Source organism: Hemicordylus capensis, chromosome 4, assembly GCF_027244095.1.
Source record: "Hemicordylus capensis ecotype Gifberg chromosome 4, rHemCap1.1.pri, whole genome shotgun sequence".
Classification (NCBI taxonomy): Eukaryota; Metazoa; Chordata; class Lepidosauria; order Squamata; family Cordylidae; genus Hemicordylus; species Hemicordylus capensis.
Window position 1 is genome coordinate 302027270 of NC_069660.1, and position 17547 is coordinate 302044816.

The 17547-nt window shown below is 43.6% G+C and overlaps 1 protein-coding gene and 1 long non-coding RNA gene across 7 annotated transcripts in view; one reads left to right on the forward strand and one right to left on the reverse strand.

Moving 5' to 3' along the window:
- The window catches only part of LOC128325145 (uncharacterized), a 46758-nt gene that overhangs the window by 9531 nt on the left and 19680 nt on the right, over positions 1 to 17547 (forward strand). The window contains exons 3-4 of one of the 3 annotated variants that reach the window (XR_008307281.1): positions 13548 to 14011; positions 16776 to 16929. This is a non-coding gene — a long non-coding RNA (uncharacterized LOC128325145). Of the gene's footprint in view, positions 1 to 12046; positions 12341 to 13547; positions 14012 to 16775; positions 16930 to 17547 lie in introns of those variants that run through there. The other 2 variants (XR_008307280.1, XR_008307282.1) reach the window with 2 other exon arrangements.
- ATAD2 (ATPase family AAA domain containing 2) overlaps positions 1 to 17547 on the reverse strand; it is a 124332-nt gene that overhangs the window by 5425 nt on the left and 101360 nt on the right. For all 4 annotated transcript variants that reach the window (XM_053250623.1, XM_053250624.1, XM_053250625.1 and 1 more), the window contains 6 exons: positions 9316 to 9475; positions 8951 to 9073; positions 8579 to 8731; positions 7835 to 8239; positions 6564 to 6697; positions 3749 to 3877 (listed from right to left, as the gene is read on the reverse strand). In XM_053250623.1, coding sequence (XP_053106598.1) covers positions 3749 to 3877; positions 6564 to 6697; positions 7835 to 8239; positions 8579 to 8731; positions 8951 to 9073; positions 9316 to 9475 — 1104 coding nt within the window. The remainder of the gene's footprint in view (positions 1 to 3748; positions 3878 to 6563; positions 6698 to 7834; positions 8240 to 8578; positions 8732 to 8950; positions 9074 to 9315; positions 9476 to 17547) is intronic.

The following is a 17547-nucleotide window of genomic DNA, read 5'->3' on the forward strand; positions in this document are numbered from 1 at the left end:
ACTGGGACTTTCCATACAACTTCAGATCGTCCATGTACAGCAGATGGTTGATTTGACTTGATGTTTTAGATGTTTGGTATCCAAGGCCTGTTTTGTTTAGTATTTGTGAAAGTGGGGTCATGGCGATTACAAACAATAGAGGGGATAGTGAGTCCCCTTGGAAAATGCCTCTTCTAATGCTAACCTGTCCAAGTGTCTCGCCGTTGATTGTTAACTGTGTACTACACATGCTCATTGCTTTTTTTATAAATATCTAAATGTTTTTGCTGACACCAGTTGTTTCTAAACATTTTAGTATCCATGTGTGAGGCAATGAATCGAAGGCTTTCTTGTAGTCAATCCATGCAACACTTAGATTGGTTTTTCTTCTCTTGCAATTTTCTAAAATCATTTTGTCAATCAGCAGCTGGTCTTTTGTGCCTCTGGTGTTCGGGCAATTTCCTTTCTGTTCAACTGGAAGCTGTTTGTTAGTTAATAAGTGTTGCATCACTTCATCTGCTATTATTCCAGTTAATAATTTGAACATGGTTGGCAGGCAGGTGATCGGTCTATAATGACTTGGAACTGCACCTTTTGCTGGGTCTTTCATGATGAGATGAGTTTTCCCAGTTGTTAGCCATTGTTCAATATCACCTCCTTGCAAAATGTGATTGAACTGTTTTGATAGTTGTTTATGAAGGCTTGTTGGGTGTTTAAGCCAAAAGCCATGCAGTTCATAGTCGCCTGGCGCAATCCAATTTTTAATTTTCTTTGCTCTTTCACTTATTAATTCTGGTGTTGTTATTAGATCTTGCATTTGTTGGTTACATTTTTCGACCTCTTTCATCCAGCCTGCTTTTTTATTATAATCTATTGGATTGTCTCATAATTTCCCCCAGAATTGCACTGTTTCTTCTTTATTTGGTGTTTCTAGGGTTCTTGCATTTTCTCCTTCTATGCTTTGGTAGAAACGTCTCTGGTTCGACTGGAATTGGAGATTCTGCCTGTGTTGTGTAATTCTGGCTTCATATCTGCTAATCTTCTTTGACACTGCTGTTATTTGCTGCTTTATTATTTCCAGGACTACTACTTATTATTATTACTACTACATTTATATCCCGCTCCTCCTTCAAGGAGCCCAGAGCGGTGTACTACATACTTGAGTTTCTCTTTCACAACAACCCTGTGAAGTAGGTTAGGCTGACAGAGAAGTGACTGGCCCAGGGTCACCCAGCTAGTTTTCATGGCTGAATGGGGATTTGAACTCGGGTCTCCCCAGTCCTAGTCCAGCACTCTAACCACTACACCACGCTGTCTCTCCTCTTCGTGTAATGATGTCTTGCTAGAGATGAGATACCCTTTGCATCCAGAACTGAAGTTATAGCAGCCACCTACCATTTAAGATATTGGAGTGAAGGCCACTGTCTATCCCTTTTTGAAGAAAAGCTAGAAGGTGAAAAATTGTAAATTGCACCATTTTGAAAATGCCCTCCAGGTAGACTGGTATATTTTATTAGTGGAGGGTCTGCATGATGCCAGTAAGGTATTAATGACCTCTATAGAGTAACTGCAGGTCTCTAGGGACCTCCCCTCAGACTTCAAGTGAATAATTTCATCCACTCCAGCTCTGAGTAGGAACACTGGGCCTTGGTGCAGGAGAGGAGTATCTGACCCCAGATCCAGAGAAGCTACCGTTGAAAGCTCCATCAGGTGCAAAAACCAGGGCCTGCAAGGCCAATGGGGAGCAATTAAGCTGACCTATGCCTGTAACATATGAACCCTTCAAATGGTTTGAGGGATGATGGATATGGGGGGAAAGCATATACCAGGCCTTTTGAGGGCATCCACATCCTCAGCCCCATTCAACTCCTACCTGAATAGAAAGTGGGAGCATTTGGCATTGTCTGGCTTCACAAAGAGGTCTATGACGGGGACACCAAACTTATGAACAATCTGATTGAATGCCAGGGAGCTGAGACACCACTCCACCTGGTCCACTTGGGAGTGGCTTAGACAGTCTGCTACTATGTTTAGCTCCCCTCTTATATGTTCCGCTGTTAGGGACTGAAGGTTGGATTCACCCACAACAGGAGCAGCTCTGCGTCTTTCATTAGAGATCAGGATCTTGTGCCACCTTGCCTGCAGATGGGCACCTTGACTGTGGTATTGTCAGTCAAAACCAGCACATGTTGATCTTGGACAATTGGCAGCAACTTGAATAAGGCATAACATACCGCCCAGAGCTGCAGCCAATTGATGCAGTAATGTTTTTCAGATCCAACCACTAACCCTGGACCGGGTGATGATGGCAATGGGCTCCCCAGCCCATTAGGCTGGCATCTGTGGTGACTTGAATCTGAGGGACTGGGAGGAATCAAGTTTTTTTCAGGGTGGCTGGAGAGGTCCACCATGAGAGGGATGACAAGACCTTCTTGGGAAGTGTTACCCACTGGTGAGAACATGCCGTGATCTTTTCCTGCCACAGCAGTAGCATCCATTGCAAAGTCCAGGAATGAAAGTGAGCCCAAGGAATAATCCCAATAATGGAGATCATGAATGGTCTTCCTTATCTAAGTCACCCGAGTCTTCAGTGGGACTTGCTGGATTAGGTATGGATGAGCCATTAGAGGAGAGGACAGGAAGATCAGCCTCAAGCCTGGAACAATTAAGAATGCTGGGGATAGGAATTGCCCAAGTCAGGTCTAGGGGTGGAGCGGCCCCTACTGTCCTTAATGTCAGCCAGAGTGAAAACAGGAACGATTGGCAAATACTGCAGCATTGGTGAAAACCAGAGGGAAAAGCTCTTTTTGCAGCTTCTCTGCAACCAAGTGTCAGAGGAGCATCTTTATGCAGATGATAACCTCCTCTTCTCTGTCTGCCTACTCTTCCTCCTGTCAGTGGAGTACAGGATGAACAGGTGCACTTGGGACTCCTATTGCTGTCTGCAGCAAGGGGCTGCATCCTGGGACGCTTGGTCTGTCTGCTAGGTGGAAACCCAGCCTATGCCATGCCCCCTGGCCCTCCCTGCTTGTCTATTGTGCCATCTCATCCCTGGAACCATGTGTAGGGGTCAGTGCAATTGGGGGATTCGGGCTATGGACTGGCTCCTTCAGGGCCCTAGCACTCCGTGTGGCCTTGCAAGCCGTTTTACTCACCTCCCTGGCTTTGTCCTTTTTAGGGTGGCTTTTGGTGGTGGGAAGAATTGCTGCCATCAGTTGCACCCAGCATATGGAGGCTGTGGTAGAATCATTGGGGGGAGAGATCTCCCTCTCTCTTGCTGACTCCCATGTTGACAGAGCTGTGACACACTGTAGCAGACCAGGGGCACAATATTCCTGGGCTCTGAGGAATAGTCACCCCCTAGCTAAGACACTGAACTCAAAATATATGCACTGAACCAGAGTGAGAGGGGGCAAAAACTGGGGGCTAGAGGAATAGCTGCACCCGTTCCTCGGCAAAGCCGTCCTTTGATTGGCCCCGTCTCAGAGCAGGTGGGAGGAGCAACCCAGCATCATTGGATACATTTCCCCACTGAGGGAGAATGGCAATATAGTGTCATGTGTACCAATATATTTGTGATACGTATAGTTTAATCTCAGTCTGCATTCTAAAAAGGGCAATTTAGTTAAGACAGGCTGCAGGGAAGTGAATCGAAACAAACAATAAAAATCCAAAAACCCGATGACCACTATGAGGGTGAACCAGTAATACACTGGAATGCATAGTTCTGAATATCCACAAGAACATACCTGTGTGTAAAATACCATACCTGGATTAGTTTGGTTTTGTCATAGTCCCTGCGATGTCTATAAATACATTGGCTAAGCAAGGCATATAGTTTTTCCAACTGAAATATAGTGTAGTTTCTAGTTTTTTCAACAACAATGTTCAATAATATCTGGGAATGAAGAAATTTTAAGAATACAAAGTTACAAACAAATACCACAATGCTTAAGTTTATAGAACATCTATACATACCTTACTGAAGGATTCTAAATAATTCATTCTGTACTAATTAAGAACAGAAAATAGCCCTATTCAGACATCATGTTGTACAGAGGTCTGTACACTTGTACATGTTTTTGTGTGAATGACTATACAGAGAAATGTGAAGATGTTGCACGAGGAAGTGGCAAAGAGAGTAGGAGTAGAGATGGTATGGAGGGACATAAGTGATGGAGAGACTGCAATAAGAAGTGTAGATGGGCAGTCTCCACATTACAATCCCTTTCTGTGAGAGACTCTGTTCTGCAGCCTTTGTACTTCAGTTACACTAGATCCTCAAAGCTATTGGGTGGGTCTTGCTGGTCTCCATAACTCCAACAAGAAGCACTGTGTACCAGCATTCTTTTCTCTGTTGGTGCATTTCTCTGTTGGTGCATGTGGCCATCTGGGATGGGATGTACTACATCTGATTCGACTGGAATTGGAGATTCTGCCTGTGTTGTGTAATTCTGGCTTCATACCTGCTAATCTTCTTTGACACTGCTGTTATTTCCTGCTTTATTATTTCCAGGACTTCTCTAATTTTCCTTGAATCTAGGTGGTATTTTTGGATCAGATACTGTTTGGTGTTTTGATTCTTCAGCTTCTTGTCTTTCATATCTTTCAATTTACTAGCATCTGATCTAAGCCTGGAGATTTTATTTTCTAATCTAATCTTCCATTTAGGTGATGTACTGCTTTCTTTTTTTACAGGTCCACTGATCTTATATCTGAGCTCTTGTGTTGTTATTGTTGCTGCACTGTACATTAGTTGGTTTGTTTCTTGCAAATTCTTGGTTGTTATCTCTGCAAGTGCAGCATTGACATCTTTTAATGCCTGAGCGAGTTGTTTTTTGGCAACTGTTTTTAGAGCTGGAAGTCGAACCCTGGTGGTTGTTTGGTTCATGTGCTCAGTTATTTTTTGCTTTAGTTCTTGTTGCTTTTCTGTTAAATGGCATTTGGGTTTTTGAGGTGAAGGCAAAGGGGTGGTTGCCTGGTTTTGATTTTGAAACAGTTCAGTAACAGGGGCATCCTCGATTTCCAACACCTCCTCCACCTGCGCCTGAGCAACTTCTTCAATTGGTGGTAATTCTTCTTCCATATTTTGAGCCTGTGTTGCTCTTTGCAATTCTTCCAGCTCAACTCCTGTGAATACTTTATTTCTTATTATGAATCTTCTCTGGTCTGCTAGCCTTTGTTCTGTTATTTCTGTATCTGGATGCTTCTCTTTCCAAATCTGGTACATTCTTTTTAAATAACCTCTTCTAGTTGGACTAGACTTGTAATAGCAGATCATTATTTCCTTGTTGGCATTTTTCGTACCGTATTTTACGGACTATAAGACGCTACGGACTATTCGACGCACCTTAAATTTAATCCAGTTTTTGAGAGCTTTCCCTCTCTGAGCTTTCCTTCTCCCCTCGCCTCCATCTCCCCTCCAAGCCCTTCCACCGCGCCCCGCTCTGTCCTCTTGCTTTCGTTCTCTTGCGGGGTGAGCAGCAGCGAGCCCACGTTGGTGACCCGCGGCGGCGGCAGCCGCTGGTTGTTGTTCATCACAGCCGCCGGCGGGCAGCAGCCTCCCTCACTGCAGAAGCATCGGAGTGGCAACCGGAGGGAGCCTGGGGAGGGGGGCAGCGGGCGGGCTGACTAGGACGCTCCTGGCAGGCCCCAGCGAGAGAGGAAGGGAGGTGGGAAGTGAATCCTCCCTGCTTGCCCTTCCCCTCCCCCCCGCTTCCCCGACAAGCCCAACTTCCAACTTCTCCCCGGAGTACAAGACGCACCTGAATTTGGGCGGTTGTTTTTCAAGGAAAAAAGTGCGTCTTATACTCCGTAAAATATGGTATTTTTTTTCGGTTAAGCGATGTTTCTTCCAGTAACTTTGCTGTCTTCAGCCCTGGTTGCTCAACTGAAGATCCTGAGTCCTGTTGCCCACTTGCCACCAGATGTCCAGGGACTATAGCACCTGGTGCGGTCCTTGTTGACCCGGGCGATGACCGATCCGGTATAGATTTATTAAAGTTATGTCTCACCATATTGTTGATTGGAGAGGCACTCTTTGTCTGGCTCCTCCGGTGAGACCTGTCCAGTATGGTTGGACCTCTGGCATAGCTCTCACCTTCCTCAGAGCACACAAGCCCCACAACCACGCCAATTTAGTGCCTCACTCAATAATAAAATAATAATAATAATAATAATAATTATTATTAATTCACACTCCACCCCACCCAGCTCGTGTTTACTGGGAGCTTAGTGTGGGACAACCAAGGAACACTTTGTTGTGAATGCACATACATTTCACTTCATTAGACTAGCAGTGTCTTTGCACAGAAAATGTATAGCATAATCCATATTTAAGCTACCATATAATGAAGGCAGGGAATCCTGAACTCAGCAATAGAGTACTACTAGAAGGAGATCACTGAAATAAGTTAACTTAAATACAGAAGGGTATTTCTGCCAATTTTAGCAGTTTTGTACTAGTGAAATGGCATGCACCCATGGCATCAGTAGTCACATATATCCTAAAAATTAGGATGCTTTTTCATTTATTTCAATCTCTTATTACTTCACAATTCTAGAGAAAGAGACCAGGTACATACATTAAGCTTTTCATAGTCTACAATGAGTGGTGGTGTTTGCTCCGAGAGAATCTCCATAGCTTTCTCAACACTGATGAGATGTTGCTGTTCCACTTGGGACCGTCTAGCACGTGTCATGCGAAGCACACATACATCTAGAGTATATTTTTAAAAGGAAAAGCTAGAATGAAACGCAGTATTACTGCTGAGTTAACACTATTACTGTTCAAAAAAAGAGGGCAAATAAACTCTCAACATTATGAACAGATAAAGCCCCAGTCAAAATTAGACAGCTTCAAAAGTTGCAACTCATTTCTTCCAGCATCTATCCCTAGAAAGAATGTACATAAATATAGCAAACAGAAATGCAGCACTTGAGTGTGCTTAACATACTAACAATTTTCAATGCCTTCATTTATTTAAAAAAATTAAAATAATGTAACTAACATGCAGGTTATAGAACTGCTTTATCAAAAATTTGTAAGTATTTCAATAAAAGTAATTCCCACATTTTGTATTGTTTGAACATATATTATGTATACTTTTTAAAAAGCATTGAGTTCTAAGATTTTAGGCCATAGAAGTACTTTTGAGTCACAGGCAGCAAGACTTCTCCAGAAAATCTGCAGATCACTGCTTTCATATAAAAGCTCTAGTTCTATGCACATTTTCTTGGAAGCAACTCCCAGTGACTACAGAGGGATTTATTATCAGGTAGTGAGTGGGAAGCGGTACAATACAAAACTAAGGCTGAAATCCACAAAGGTAGATAAATCTTAATCACAGTCCTGTTCAGTGTGCAAAAGCTATATAGAGTATATACATGAATTTGATTGGATAATATGCCCAACCAGCCCATTCCATCACTTGTGATGAGTGTCTGTGCGCACACACTCCCCCCCCCCAGTGTGTTGTTCTATAGTCATGTAATTGCATGAGTGTAATTTAAGTAGTATAAATTAAAGCAGTATTTAAAGAGTGTGTGCTCTCACGCAATTATGTGAAGTACCAGGAGGGGAGCAGAACATGCACACTCACACCTGTTATTGCACAATGGCAGGGCCAGTTGGACATATGGTCAAACCAGCCTATGATCATCAATCATTAGTCTTGTTTTATATAATGCTGGTTATGTGGAAAACTAGAAAGAAAAGTGTTATTGTTGCAATATGTAGTAGTAGGAGGCGGCGGCTGGGTGATATTAAAGCAACTGAAGGAAACTATGCATAACAAAACAAATGCTTCTTTGCCCAGAGGTTCAAGACATGTCAACAAATGAACTTTCTACTTACTATTAGTGTCCTTATCCAATGAGGGTTCCAGTAGGTCTCCACTGCATCCTTTGCTTTGTTCTGAACATTCAGTGTCCTTGTTGCTTTTCTCAGACCTACATTTGGTTATGTTACCAACAGCTTGCTGCTTCTCATTTTCTGTATCAGATTTATTTTCACATCCATTTGTGTGCTGCACTGGAAGAGTAATTTCAGCTTCTTCCAATGAATTCTGAGTTATCTCAACTTCAGTTTGCTCCATGCTAGAGTCATTATTTTCTAGACACTCTTCCCCATCACTTTCAGCTTCATCTTGTTCTTCCCCTGGAGCTTTGTTCTCTTTATTGAAGTGAGAAATCTTCTTCCGCTTTGCTAGGTTACCCAGGCACCATCTACTTTTTCTTCGGAGTTTCCTCTTTGATAAGGCTACAGAAAGTTGTTGTCACAGGAAATATTTTAAATTGAAGAAAAACAGTGTACAAGGCAAGACACCTTTCAAGAAGCTGTTAAGTTAAAGCTAGTTGTGGATACAAACTGACTTACCCCAGGTTATCCTATTTATCCTTACACGAACCCCAATTGTGTGTTGCTTCTCATTATTTTTTATTTATTTAACATGTTTATACTGCCCCAAACTTACGTCTCTGGACGGTTTACATATTATCTTATTAAACAAATAGAATTGTGTTTATGGCTTGCTGCGTCAGAAAAACTGTAAATGCATAAAATAAACCAAGAGATAAATCATAACAAAGCAGTGCTTACCACTAGAGAGGGAAGGAGAGCTAGAATCCAGAGGAACTGGGGGCATTTTCAGCTTCTCAGTACATTCAGAATCCATTTTCTTATGCTCCAATGTGGTATTCTGTTTTGGCATTACATAATAGTAAGATGGAGCATATTTTGAGGAACTGCAACCTTTAAAAGAAACAAGGTACTAATATTATCTTTTAACCAAACATTGCAGAAGTCGGAAGGAGTGAAGGCTGAGGGCCTGGTGGAGTTAAATTTGACAAAGAATTGAAGCAGGCAGGGGCAATTGGCAATTCCTTTATACAAACACAAAAGATGGGCATAATCCTTTGGAACTCAGCCACGTTATTTTTATAACATACTATAGATGAATTACATGCACACCTCTTTTTTTGCGAGACTCTTGAATTTCCTCACAAAGTTGTTCAAAGTCTTCATCCATTTCCTCCTTAATTATTGCATATGCTGTATCTCTGAGAGAACAGGCTCGGTGTCTGATGAGACGATCTACAAACACCCAAGAAAGTACTTTGTAGCAGCTAAATCGGCAGTTCAATAAAAATTTACATTAACTTTTAGGCTCCCTCATGCAATACTGTCATTTATCTAAATAAATGTTAATGGTAAGAAAATAAATGTGAGTTATGTACAAAAGAATGGCTTTTAAAAACATTACCTCATTTTACATTCCAGATTCAGGATTACAATACAGATCATATTGTAAGTGTTGCCATATAGCATGTACTGACCTGCAGGATCTCTGTCCGGATTATACTCTAATGCATTGCTACAGATCAGATCAATATCTTTCAAATAGTCTTTGGCGGACAGATATTGGTGAAGATCAATTTTTGAAATAACAGTTGAAAGATCCATTGGTTGCTTGATAACTGTGACATAATCTGGTACCTACAAATTCAATATAAAAAGTAAGCTTAGAAAAGTTTATTACTTAAACACAAATCCTTGATTTGTGTCCAAGGATACTAGTACCTCATGATGTTGGTTTTAATGTTACTGAAATGACTTTTTTAGAAGGGCATCTTTTGCATTATGATACTAGAAGGAAAATATTTGTCCTTCATTAAAACTGCAACACCAGCCCTACAATTAGCTACTTATGGAGAATAAACATTGATTCAAGGAGATCACATGAGTGCAAATAATATTGTTTGGCTACACTGTTGCACTAAGAGCCCTGCTGGATTAGACCAAGGGCCCATTTAGCTCACTATCTATAGGCTTTGAATGCAGAAGGCCAGAGGTTAAATTCCTTGCCATCGCCAGTTCAAAATGCTGGCTAAAATCTCTAACCAAGGTCTTGGAGAACTGCTGCCAGTCAGAACAGGATAGACAATTGTAGTGATAGTAGGGCTTTGGGGGAGGACTAGATCTCACTCAGAGCAAATGCAAGCAGGCTAGGCCTTTCCTAATAAGGGAAAAAGCTTGAGAAATTCAAAATGGAAGGACCAATCCTGAGGACCGGACGGGAACTGCCCACACAGCCACCTACTGAAGAAGAGAAAGCTTTGTTCTCTTAGTTAGATCTGTCCCAGGATGGCCCTGAGGAAGCAGCGAGCTAAGAGCTGCTGGGGAAATGGGAAGGCCGCAGCCAGTCAAAAGTTAGGACCAGTTCAGTTAGACATGTAATGGAACTTATATTTTTCTTTTCTGTATTGCTTGGAATCTGAGTTGCCCAGTTAATGGAAACTATCACTCTCACACAGTCCTCTTTATGAAGAGACAATTCATCTTATTGCATAATCTTGTTTTTCTTTTAATGTAATAATAAACCCTTGTTCGTGAAGCGTGCTACTCTTTAATTTGGGTCTGCCTTAGTCACACACCTTTGGAGGCCTAGGATTGCTTAACCCTTTTGGGGAGGGTTTTGCAACTTTACCCCCTCGGGAATCTTATATGTAGACTGGGTTTTCCTACATCGAAATAAAGCGCATGGTGACAGCCTACTGTGAATCCCTTACAGACAATAATTCAACTCCAGTGAATTCCCCCCTTCTCATCTGGCTGATAGGAGTCATGACAATAATACTTGACTAGATTGATCAAAGCTCTCTATTTAGTGCAAGGCAGCTTCATATATTATTAGGAAGCCTATAATCAGGCTCATATAGCTCTATATTTACACAAAGCTATCCTAAGAGGACTGCATAAAGTCAGGTTATTTACCTGTAACATTAGTTCCCATAGTGGTCCATTTACACTAAGTAAGTCTGTGAACATGCAGGCCACATCTTGGAACCTTCCAGAACTAACCTGTTTTGGCGGTAACCCTGCCCCCTTTTAGTAACAGAAGCACTTACCTGCTCAATCCCTCAGCCCTTGACCGTTGCATAGCACCTAAATATTATGGTGAATGCTGCAGCGGGAAGAAGGGAGGGTTGGGTGAATCGACAATGGACCACTACAAGAACTAGTTACCTGACTTTCTCAGTAGCGGCCTGATTGTCCAGTCACACCAAGCAGGCTAGAAATTTACTAACCTGGTTGGTGGGTAAGCGAGCATCCGTCTCCTACTGCAGGACTGTGTCTAAGACTGCTGCTCCAAATGGAGAGTGGGCCCAGGATCAAGTGTCGAGAGCAAAGTGAAAGTGGCCTGCTCCACATCGTTGCCTTGAAGATGTCATCCAGTAGCATGCCTTGGAGGCAGGCTGTGGAAGCTGCCATGGCTCTAGTAGAATGAGCACAGATAGTTTTCAGTGCTTCCCGATTGGCCAGTATGTACGCCAGTCTGATCATAGAGCTGATCCAGACTGAGAGGCATTCGCAAAAGACTTGTTTGCCTTTATTAGGGCCAGCATAGCATACAAAGAGCACCATTGTCTGGCAGAACACCCATCAAATATAAGCAGAAAGATATGGTGCGCTTGACATCTAAGTTGTGTCAGGTGTGATCTAGTCGGAGGATGGATTCAGAAAGAAGACTGGTAAGTAAGTGTCTTGGGAAACATGATACTGAGATACCACTTTAGGTAAATACACAACATCCAGACAGAGGAGCACCTTATTCTGCTGAAATGAGAGGAATGGAGAATCTGATCTCAGGGCCTGGAGCTCTGATATGTGTTGGACAGAAGCAATGGCTAAGATAAATGCAGTCTTGAAGTTAAGGTATCGTAGAAGGCAAGAAGCCATAGGCTTGAACAGCTTTCGCATCAAAGTGGTAAGTACTAGTTTCAGATCCCATGGACAAACTAGTCTGGGTTGGGGTGGGGGGAGGCGAAGCAGTCCCTTGAAGAAATGTCCGATGGGGTTCTTTTGAGAAGACGTGAGTATGTGAGGTGTAGGTTGTACTGGCGGCCAAATGAACCTTTAATGAAGCAATACATAGTCCCAATTGTTTTTTTAACTGCCAAAAAAAAAAAAAAAAAAAAGGTATAAACTCACTCAAATGAAGCCTCTTCAGGCCAAACACGTTTGCTATTTGCAAAACCAGTGGAATGCTTCCATTTTGCCTAACAGGATGCTCGGGTTGATGGCTTTCTGGATGCTTCAATAACTCTCAAGATGTCGTGGTCTAGAATTGTTTCGGATGAATCTGCCATGCTGCAAGATGAAGTCTCTGAATATCCAGGTGGAGCACTGTTCTGTGTTCTCTGGCGAATAGATGTTTCTGTTTGGGAAGTGGTAAGTGTTGGGCTTCTGACAGAGACAGGAGAGTTGCAAACCATGTTTGGCATGGCCACCAGGGTGCGATTAAGATGCAGTCTGAGTTCTCTACTTGAATTTTCTGGAGCACTCTCTGTATGAGAGGGAGTGGGGAAAACATGTACAAGAGTTCAGAAGTCCAGGGCAGGAGAAAGACATCTCCAAGCAAGGCTGGATCCCTTCCTCTGCGGCTGCAAAACTCCAACAGTGTGTGTCTGTCCAGGTCATGAAAAGATCTATCATTGGCTGGCCCCAGCGGCAAAACAAGTCATGTACAATCGCTGGATCCTGATTGTATGTGAAGGGTCAAGCCATCTTCTAAGTTGGAGCTCCTTGTTCACCAGCAGATGTAGCACCTGGCCGTCCTGGGCATTAAAATAGGTTGCTCACCTATAACTTATGATCTGGAGATGATCTGTTGTATTCATAATGAATTGGTTCTACACCTGCACAGGGACCTTGCAGATAGATTGACTAGCTACTCACTACAGCTTTAACTGCCTAGCACATGCTCCATGCTTCCATTATTTTCAGCAGCTGGGGTGTTTTCTTGCTCAGTTTCTTTCAGACTGCCAAGTGCTGATGATCCCTGTGATTTCCTTGTTATTCTTTTGTTGTTGTTGATTGAAGGAATACAATGGATCACCTCCAGATCATAAGTTACAGGTGAGCAACATGTTTATCCGGATTGTGATCCATTGCATTCATAATGAATGGGTGATTAGCCAGCTCCGCAATTGGTGGTGGGCACAGCAGAGCTTGTCATTGTGGCAGTACCTGCTTCTGAATGCTCCTTCCAAAACTGGCCTCCTTTGTCAGATACAAATCAATGGCTTAAAGCATTATAAATGGCTGGTGGATTTGCAGATTTCTGCCATTGAAATTCCAGCCAGATTGGTTGCCAAAGATGCATAAGCCCTTGTGGAGTGTGCCTTAATAGCCTTTGGAGGTTCTTTCCCCTGAGTTTTGTATACTAACCTTATCAGCTAGACTATCCACTGGGATAGCCATTGCCCTGACACTGGCTACCCCTTGGACCTCCCCTTGTGTACCACAAATAACTTGATTCTGTCTCTGCAAAATGCTTAAAAGTGCTGAGTAGCTGTCTAGTCACAGCAGTTGTCTTTTCCTGTCTGTGCAAACTTGTTCTGAAACACTTCTGGTGTCATTGTAGTTGAGTACTGGAAAAGTACTTCTCATAAATGATGTCCATATCTTGCCAGACATGCAGCATAATTTACTAACTTTATAGCCAAGCTGGAAGTGGCATATATTTTCCACCCCGATACATCTATTCTTCTCCCTTCCTTTTCAGAAGGAGTAGTATGCCACTGCCCTGCTTTTGAAGAGGCTGCACATTCCACGACTAAAGAGTTCAGCACCAGATGCCGCATCAGATAAGTGTTGTCCTCTTGTACTCTGTACAATCTTTCTAATTTTCTTGATGTCGGTGTAGATGTTTGCAGCACCTCTCATGCCAGCTGGGCTGCCTTTGTAATCACAGGCAGCATGGGAAGTGCTACTGGGTGCATCACCCTTGCCTTAGCCATCATATTATAAACTGGGTATTTAAGATCTACTTTGGGTTGCTTCAGTTCCAACCCCAGAGCCTCAGCCATTTCTCTTATTTGTGCATGATAGGCTTTCAGCTCTTCTGAGGGCGACAAGGAAGTCTTAGGTGGCGCCTCTGCTGGTGGATCTGGATCATCACCCCCTCCATAATCCGTTTCCGATGAATCTGTAGTCTATCTCCTTCATCTTCATTCTCATCTTCTGGGGGTAAGTCAGATAGTGTTTTCTTCTTTATTGCCTTCTTAAACCGCACTGGCACTTGCAGCTGCACAGGCGGAGTCAGCATTTGACTAGCAGTAGACGCCACCGTGGGTACTGTCTCAGATTCTTTAGCAGGTGCGGGAGTTGCATGCAATGCTGCGTGCTGCATATTGTGCAAAGCCTCTTGTTGCACTTTCCAAATTTGGTATTCTGCGTAATCAGCAGGACAGACCACTGTAGGGATTTGCTTAAACCCACAACTATGCGTGATCTGGCCACACCGTAGCCTTCTGATATACCAGAGGAAGTTAATCCTTGCGTGGCTGCATATTGTGATGGCAATTTCCACAGGGCATAGGCTGATGCTGGACATGCAAAAAAAGAAATAGATTTTGACACACCCATTCGGTCACCCTTCTGTCTCAATGGTGACATTAGCCATATTGGATTTGTAGTCGTAGGCATTAGGCGTATAGGGTTCATTGATGAAGACTGTGTTCTTATTGGAAACATTGATGGGGTTTTCGGTACCGAGAGCGCTCCCTCATTGGCGCCATGCTCGATATTGAGACCCCCGCTCATGAACCCTTGGAAAGTCAAGCCGGATGGTGTACTGTCTGTGGATTCTAAGATTGCAAGTAGTGATGTTGTCATCTTGGGGTCTAAAGCAACACACTCCTCTCCAGTCGCCTCTTCTCCAAAATCCACATAATCTGCTGCTTGGTATGTCTATTGTGGCGTTTCTGCTGGAGATAATTCTATTGGCTTCCAGCACTCCAATTCTGTCGATACCGAAGACAGCACTGTCTTCAATGGTGTGATTATTGGTCCCAGGGCTGTCAATGTCGAAGGCACTCTGCTCGACATCAATGTCGAGATGTCCCGTACCTCATCTGTAGGTCAGCAAAGGCATACTCCTCCTGGAGTCTGTTTTCTTATTTTGTTTCCTAGGAGGGGAGTCCTCCTCCTCTTCCATGGATGAATGTCTATGTTTTCTGTGCCGGTTGTGTTTTTTCTCCACCGTCTCTAGTCGCTTGAACTCTTGCTCCTTGGTGGCTTTAGACTGTGTTGTTGCAGGTTCCACCAAAGGAGTCACATCCATGCATGATCCCATGCTCGACCTCGACGGGTATGTCTGTCTCAGTGTTGATGGCTGAAGCACCTCATCATATAAGGCCGCTTGGAGATGAAGTGCTCAGTTTTTGAGCATTGGTTTTGAGAATGAGCAGCATATCTTACACATAGCTGGGTTGTGGTGCTCTCCTAAGCAAAGCAAGCACGCACCATGGCTATCCGTTGTTGGTAGCTTCGCCCAGCATTACGTGCAGAATTTGAAAGTAGTTTTAGCCACAGGTTTCAATGCCATTGTTGAGGATTGACCAGCAGTTCCAAGTTGTGCGTCCTCTGGACAAGTGCGGGGAATGCTCTGTTTATTTTCTTTTCGTTTAAATTGCTTAGAGTTCTGTTATCCGTATTCTGTCTGGAGTCTTTTACCATGTATAAACTTTTTTTTAATGAATTCAACAAGGAGCTAAGTATATGAGGTGTAGACGCACAGGTGGTCTAACAGAAACTGAGCAAAAACACGCCAGAACTGCTGAAAATAAAGAAGCACGGAGCACATGCTAGGCAGTTGGAGGCGTAGTGAGGAGCTAGTCAATCTATCTGTGAGGTCTCTGTGCAAGTGCAGAACCCATTCATTATGAATGTAACGGATCACGATCCAGATGAAAAGATTTTTTTGGTGGGTGTACTTGGGCATGGAAGAAAGAGAGAAACCATGCCTATAGAGGGCACATTTGTAGACAAGCCAGACAAATGATAACCATTATTAATGGCATGAACCCCAATAGTTTTTCAATAGAGTACACCGTGTGGAGCTTTGAAGTTATGAACTGGTGTGCCATCGCTTATATTTTGCCGATCCTGCGTTGTGGCAAGGTAACTACAGGTTACTCACCTGTAACTTTGGTTCTTCTAATGATCATCTGTACTTCTACATGCCCTCCTGTCCTCCCCGCGGGGTTCGCTGAAGCTGGACTCTGTGACTAAGGGGTTGAGGAGTGGTGCAGCTGAATATAGCGGCTGGCGGCAGGTTTCCTATCCAAAGCAGGAGAATCCGACAAGGTCTCTGTGCAGGTGCATAGCCTATTTGTGTAGAAGTACAGATGACCACTAGAAGAACCAAAGTTGCAGATAAGTAACCTGTAGTTCTTCAACGTGGTCTCTGTCTTCTACACAAATGGGCGCATAACAAGCTAGCACCCAAGGAGGAGGGAAGAACAGAAGCAAATATAATCTGCCAGAACTTTTTATTTCAGAAACAAGTACATCAACTGAAAATGGATTGTAGGATACTCCTGCCAAATACTGCATCATTCCATGCCCTAGTATCAATTGTATAATGACGAATAAATGTATGGGGCGAAGCCCAAGTAGCTGCCTGACATACAGCGTACAACGGGACCGCACGATCAAAGGACACAGAGGCCGCCACAGACCTAACAGAGTGTGCCTTAACTGTTGCAGACAATTGTTTATGAGCCAACTAATAACAAAGCTCAATTGTGGAAACAATCCACCTAGACATGGACCCGACTGATACCTGTAGACCCTTACAAGGCCTGTCATAGAGAACAAACAAGGAGGGAGATTTCCTCCACTCAGCAGAACTCTGAACGTAGAGTTTGGTCTGAATTTGGTACCAGCAAATACCAGGAGTAGAACCTGGGGCTGTCGGGGTTGATGACTCACTCGCATCCTTTTCCAGGACGGCAACAACTTCCTGCTCTAACTCCAGGGTGCAAGGAGCCACCACAACCCCAGACACCGGCCGTGTCCCACAGAACTCCAGGGCATACCCCAGATGTATGATTGTGAGGACCCACTGGTTTGTAGTCACTTTGTCCCAGCTTGCCAAGAATAGAGCCAGGTGAGTCCTGTAGCACCCTGAGTCATTGCTTCTTCTGGGGGATACTTGGGAGCTGTTTTTGGAAAGACAGCTTACTAGGCTGGCCTCCCGACTTGTATCTCGGTTGGAACTTAGTGCCATGAAAAGACCATTCCGAAGACGACTGCTGCTGGGAAAGAGCCTTTTGCGACTGGTAGGGCAACCACTTGGCTGTCCTCTGTGTTTTACTAGTAGGTGAAGCATAAGACATGGATTGAGCCTCATAGTGTAGTCCTGATGACCAAAACCATGCATGCCTCCTTAGTGCCACCGACATGGCCACACATTCCACCGAATGTTGGGCAGAATAAAGTTCTTGTTTGGTCACTTGAATGGCCTTTCTGACAAATGACTTGGCCGGATCTCTCTTATCTTACAGGAGGTGGTCCAGAAATGGGCTTACATTCTCCCATTAAAAATGATTACATCGGGCGTTATAAGCTTGGTAATTTGCCACCCTTAGATGTAGCACTGAGGCAGAGTATAGTCACCTCCCAAAAGAGTCGAGCTTTCTGCCCTCTTTATCACTTGGTGCCAACTGACTGTGGCCTCTGATTCTTTGCAGGGACGCCTCTACGACTATTGAATTCAG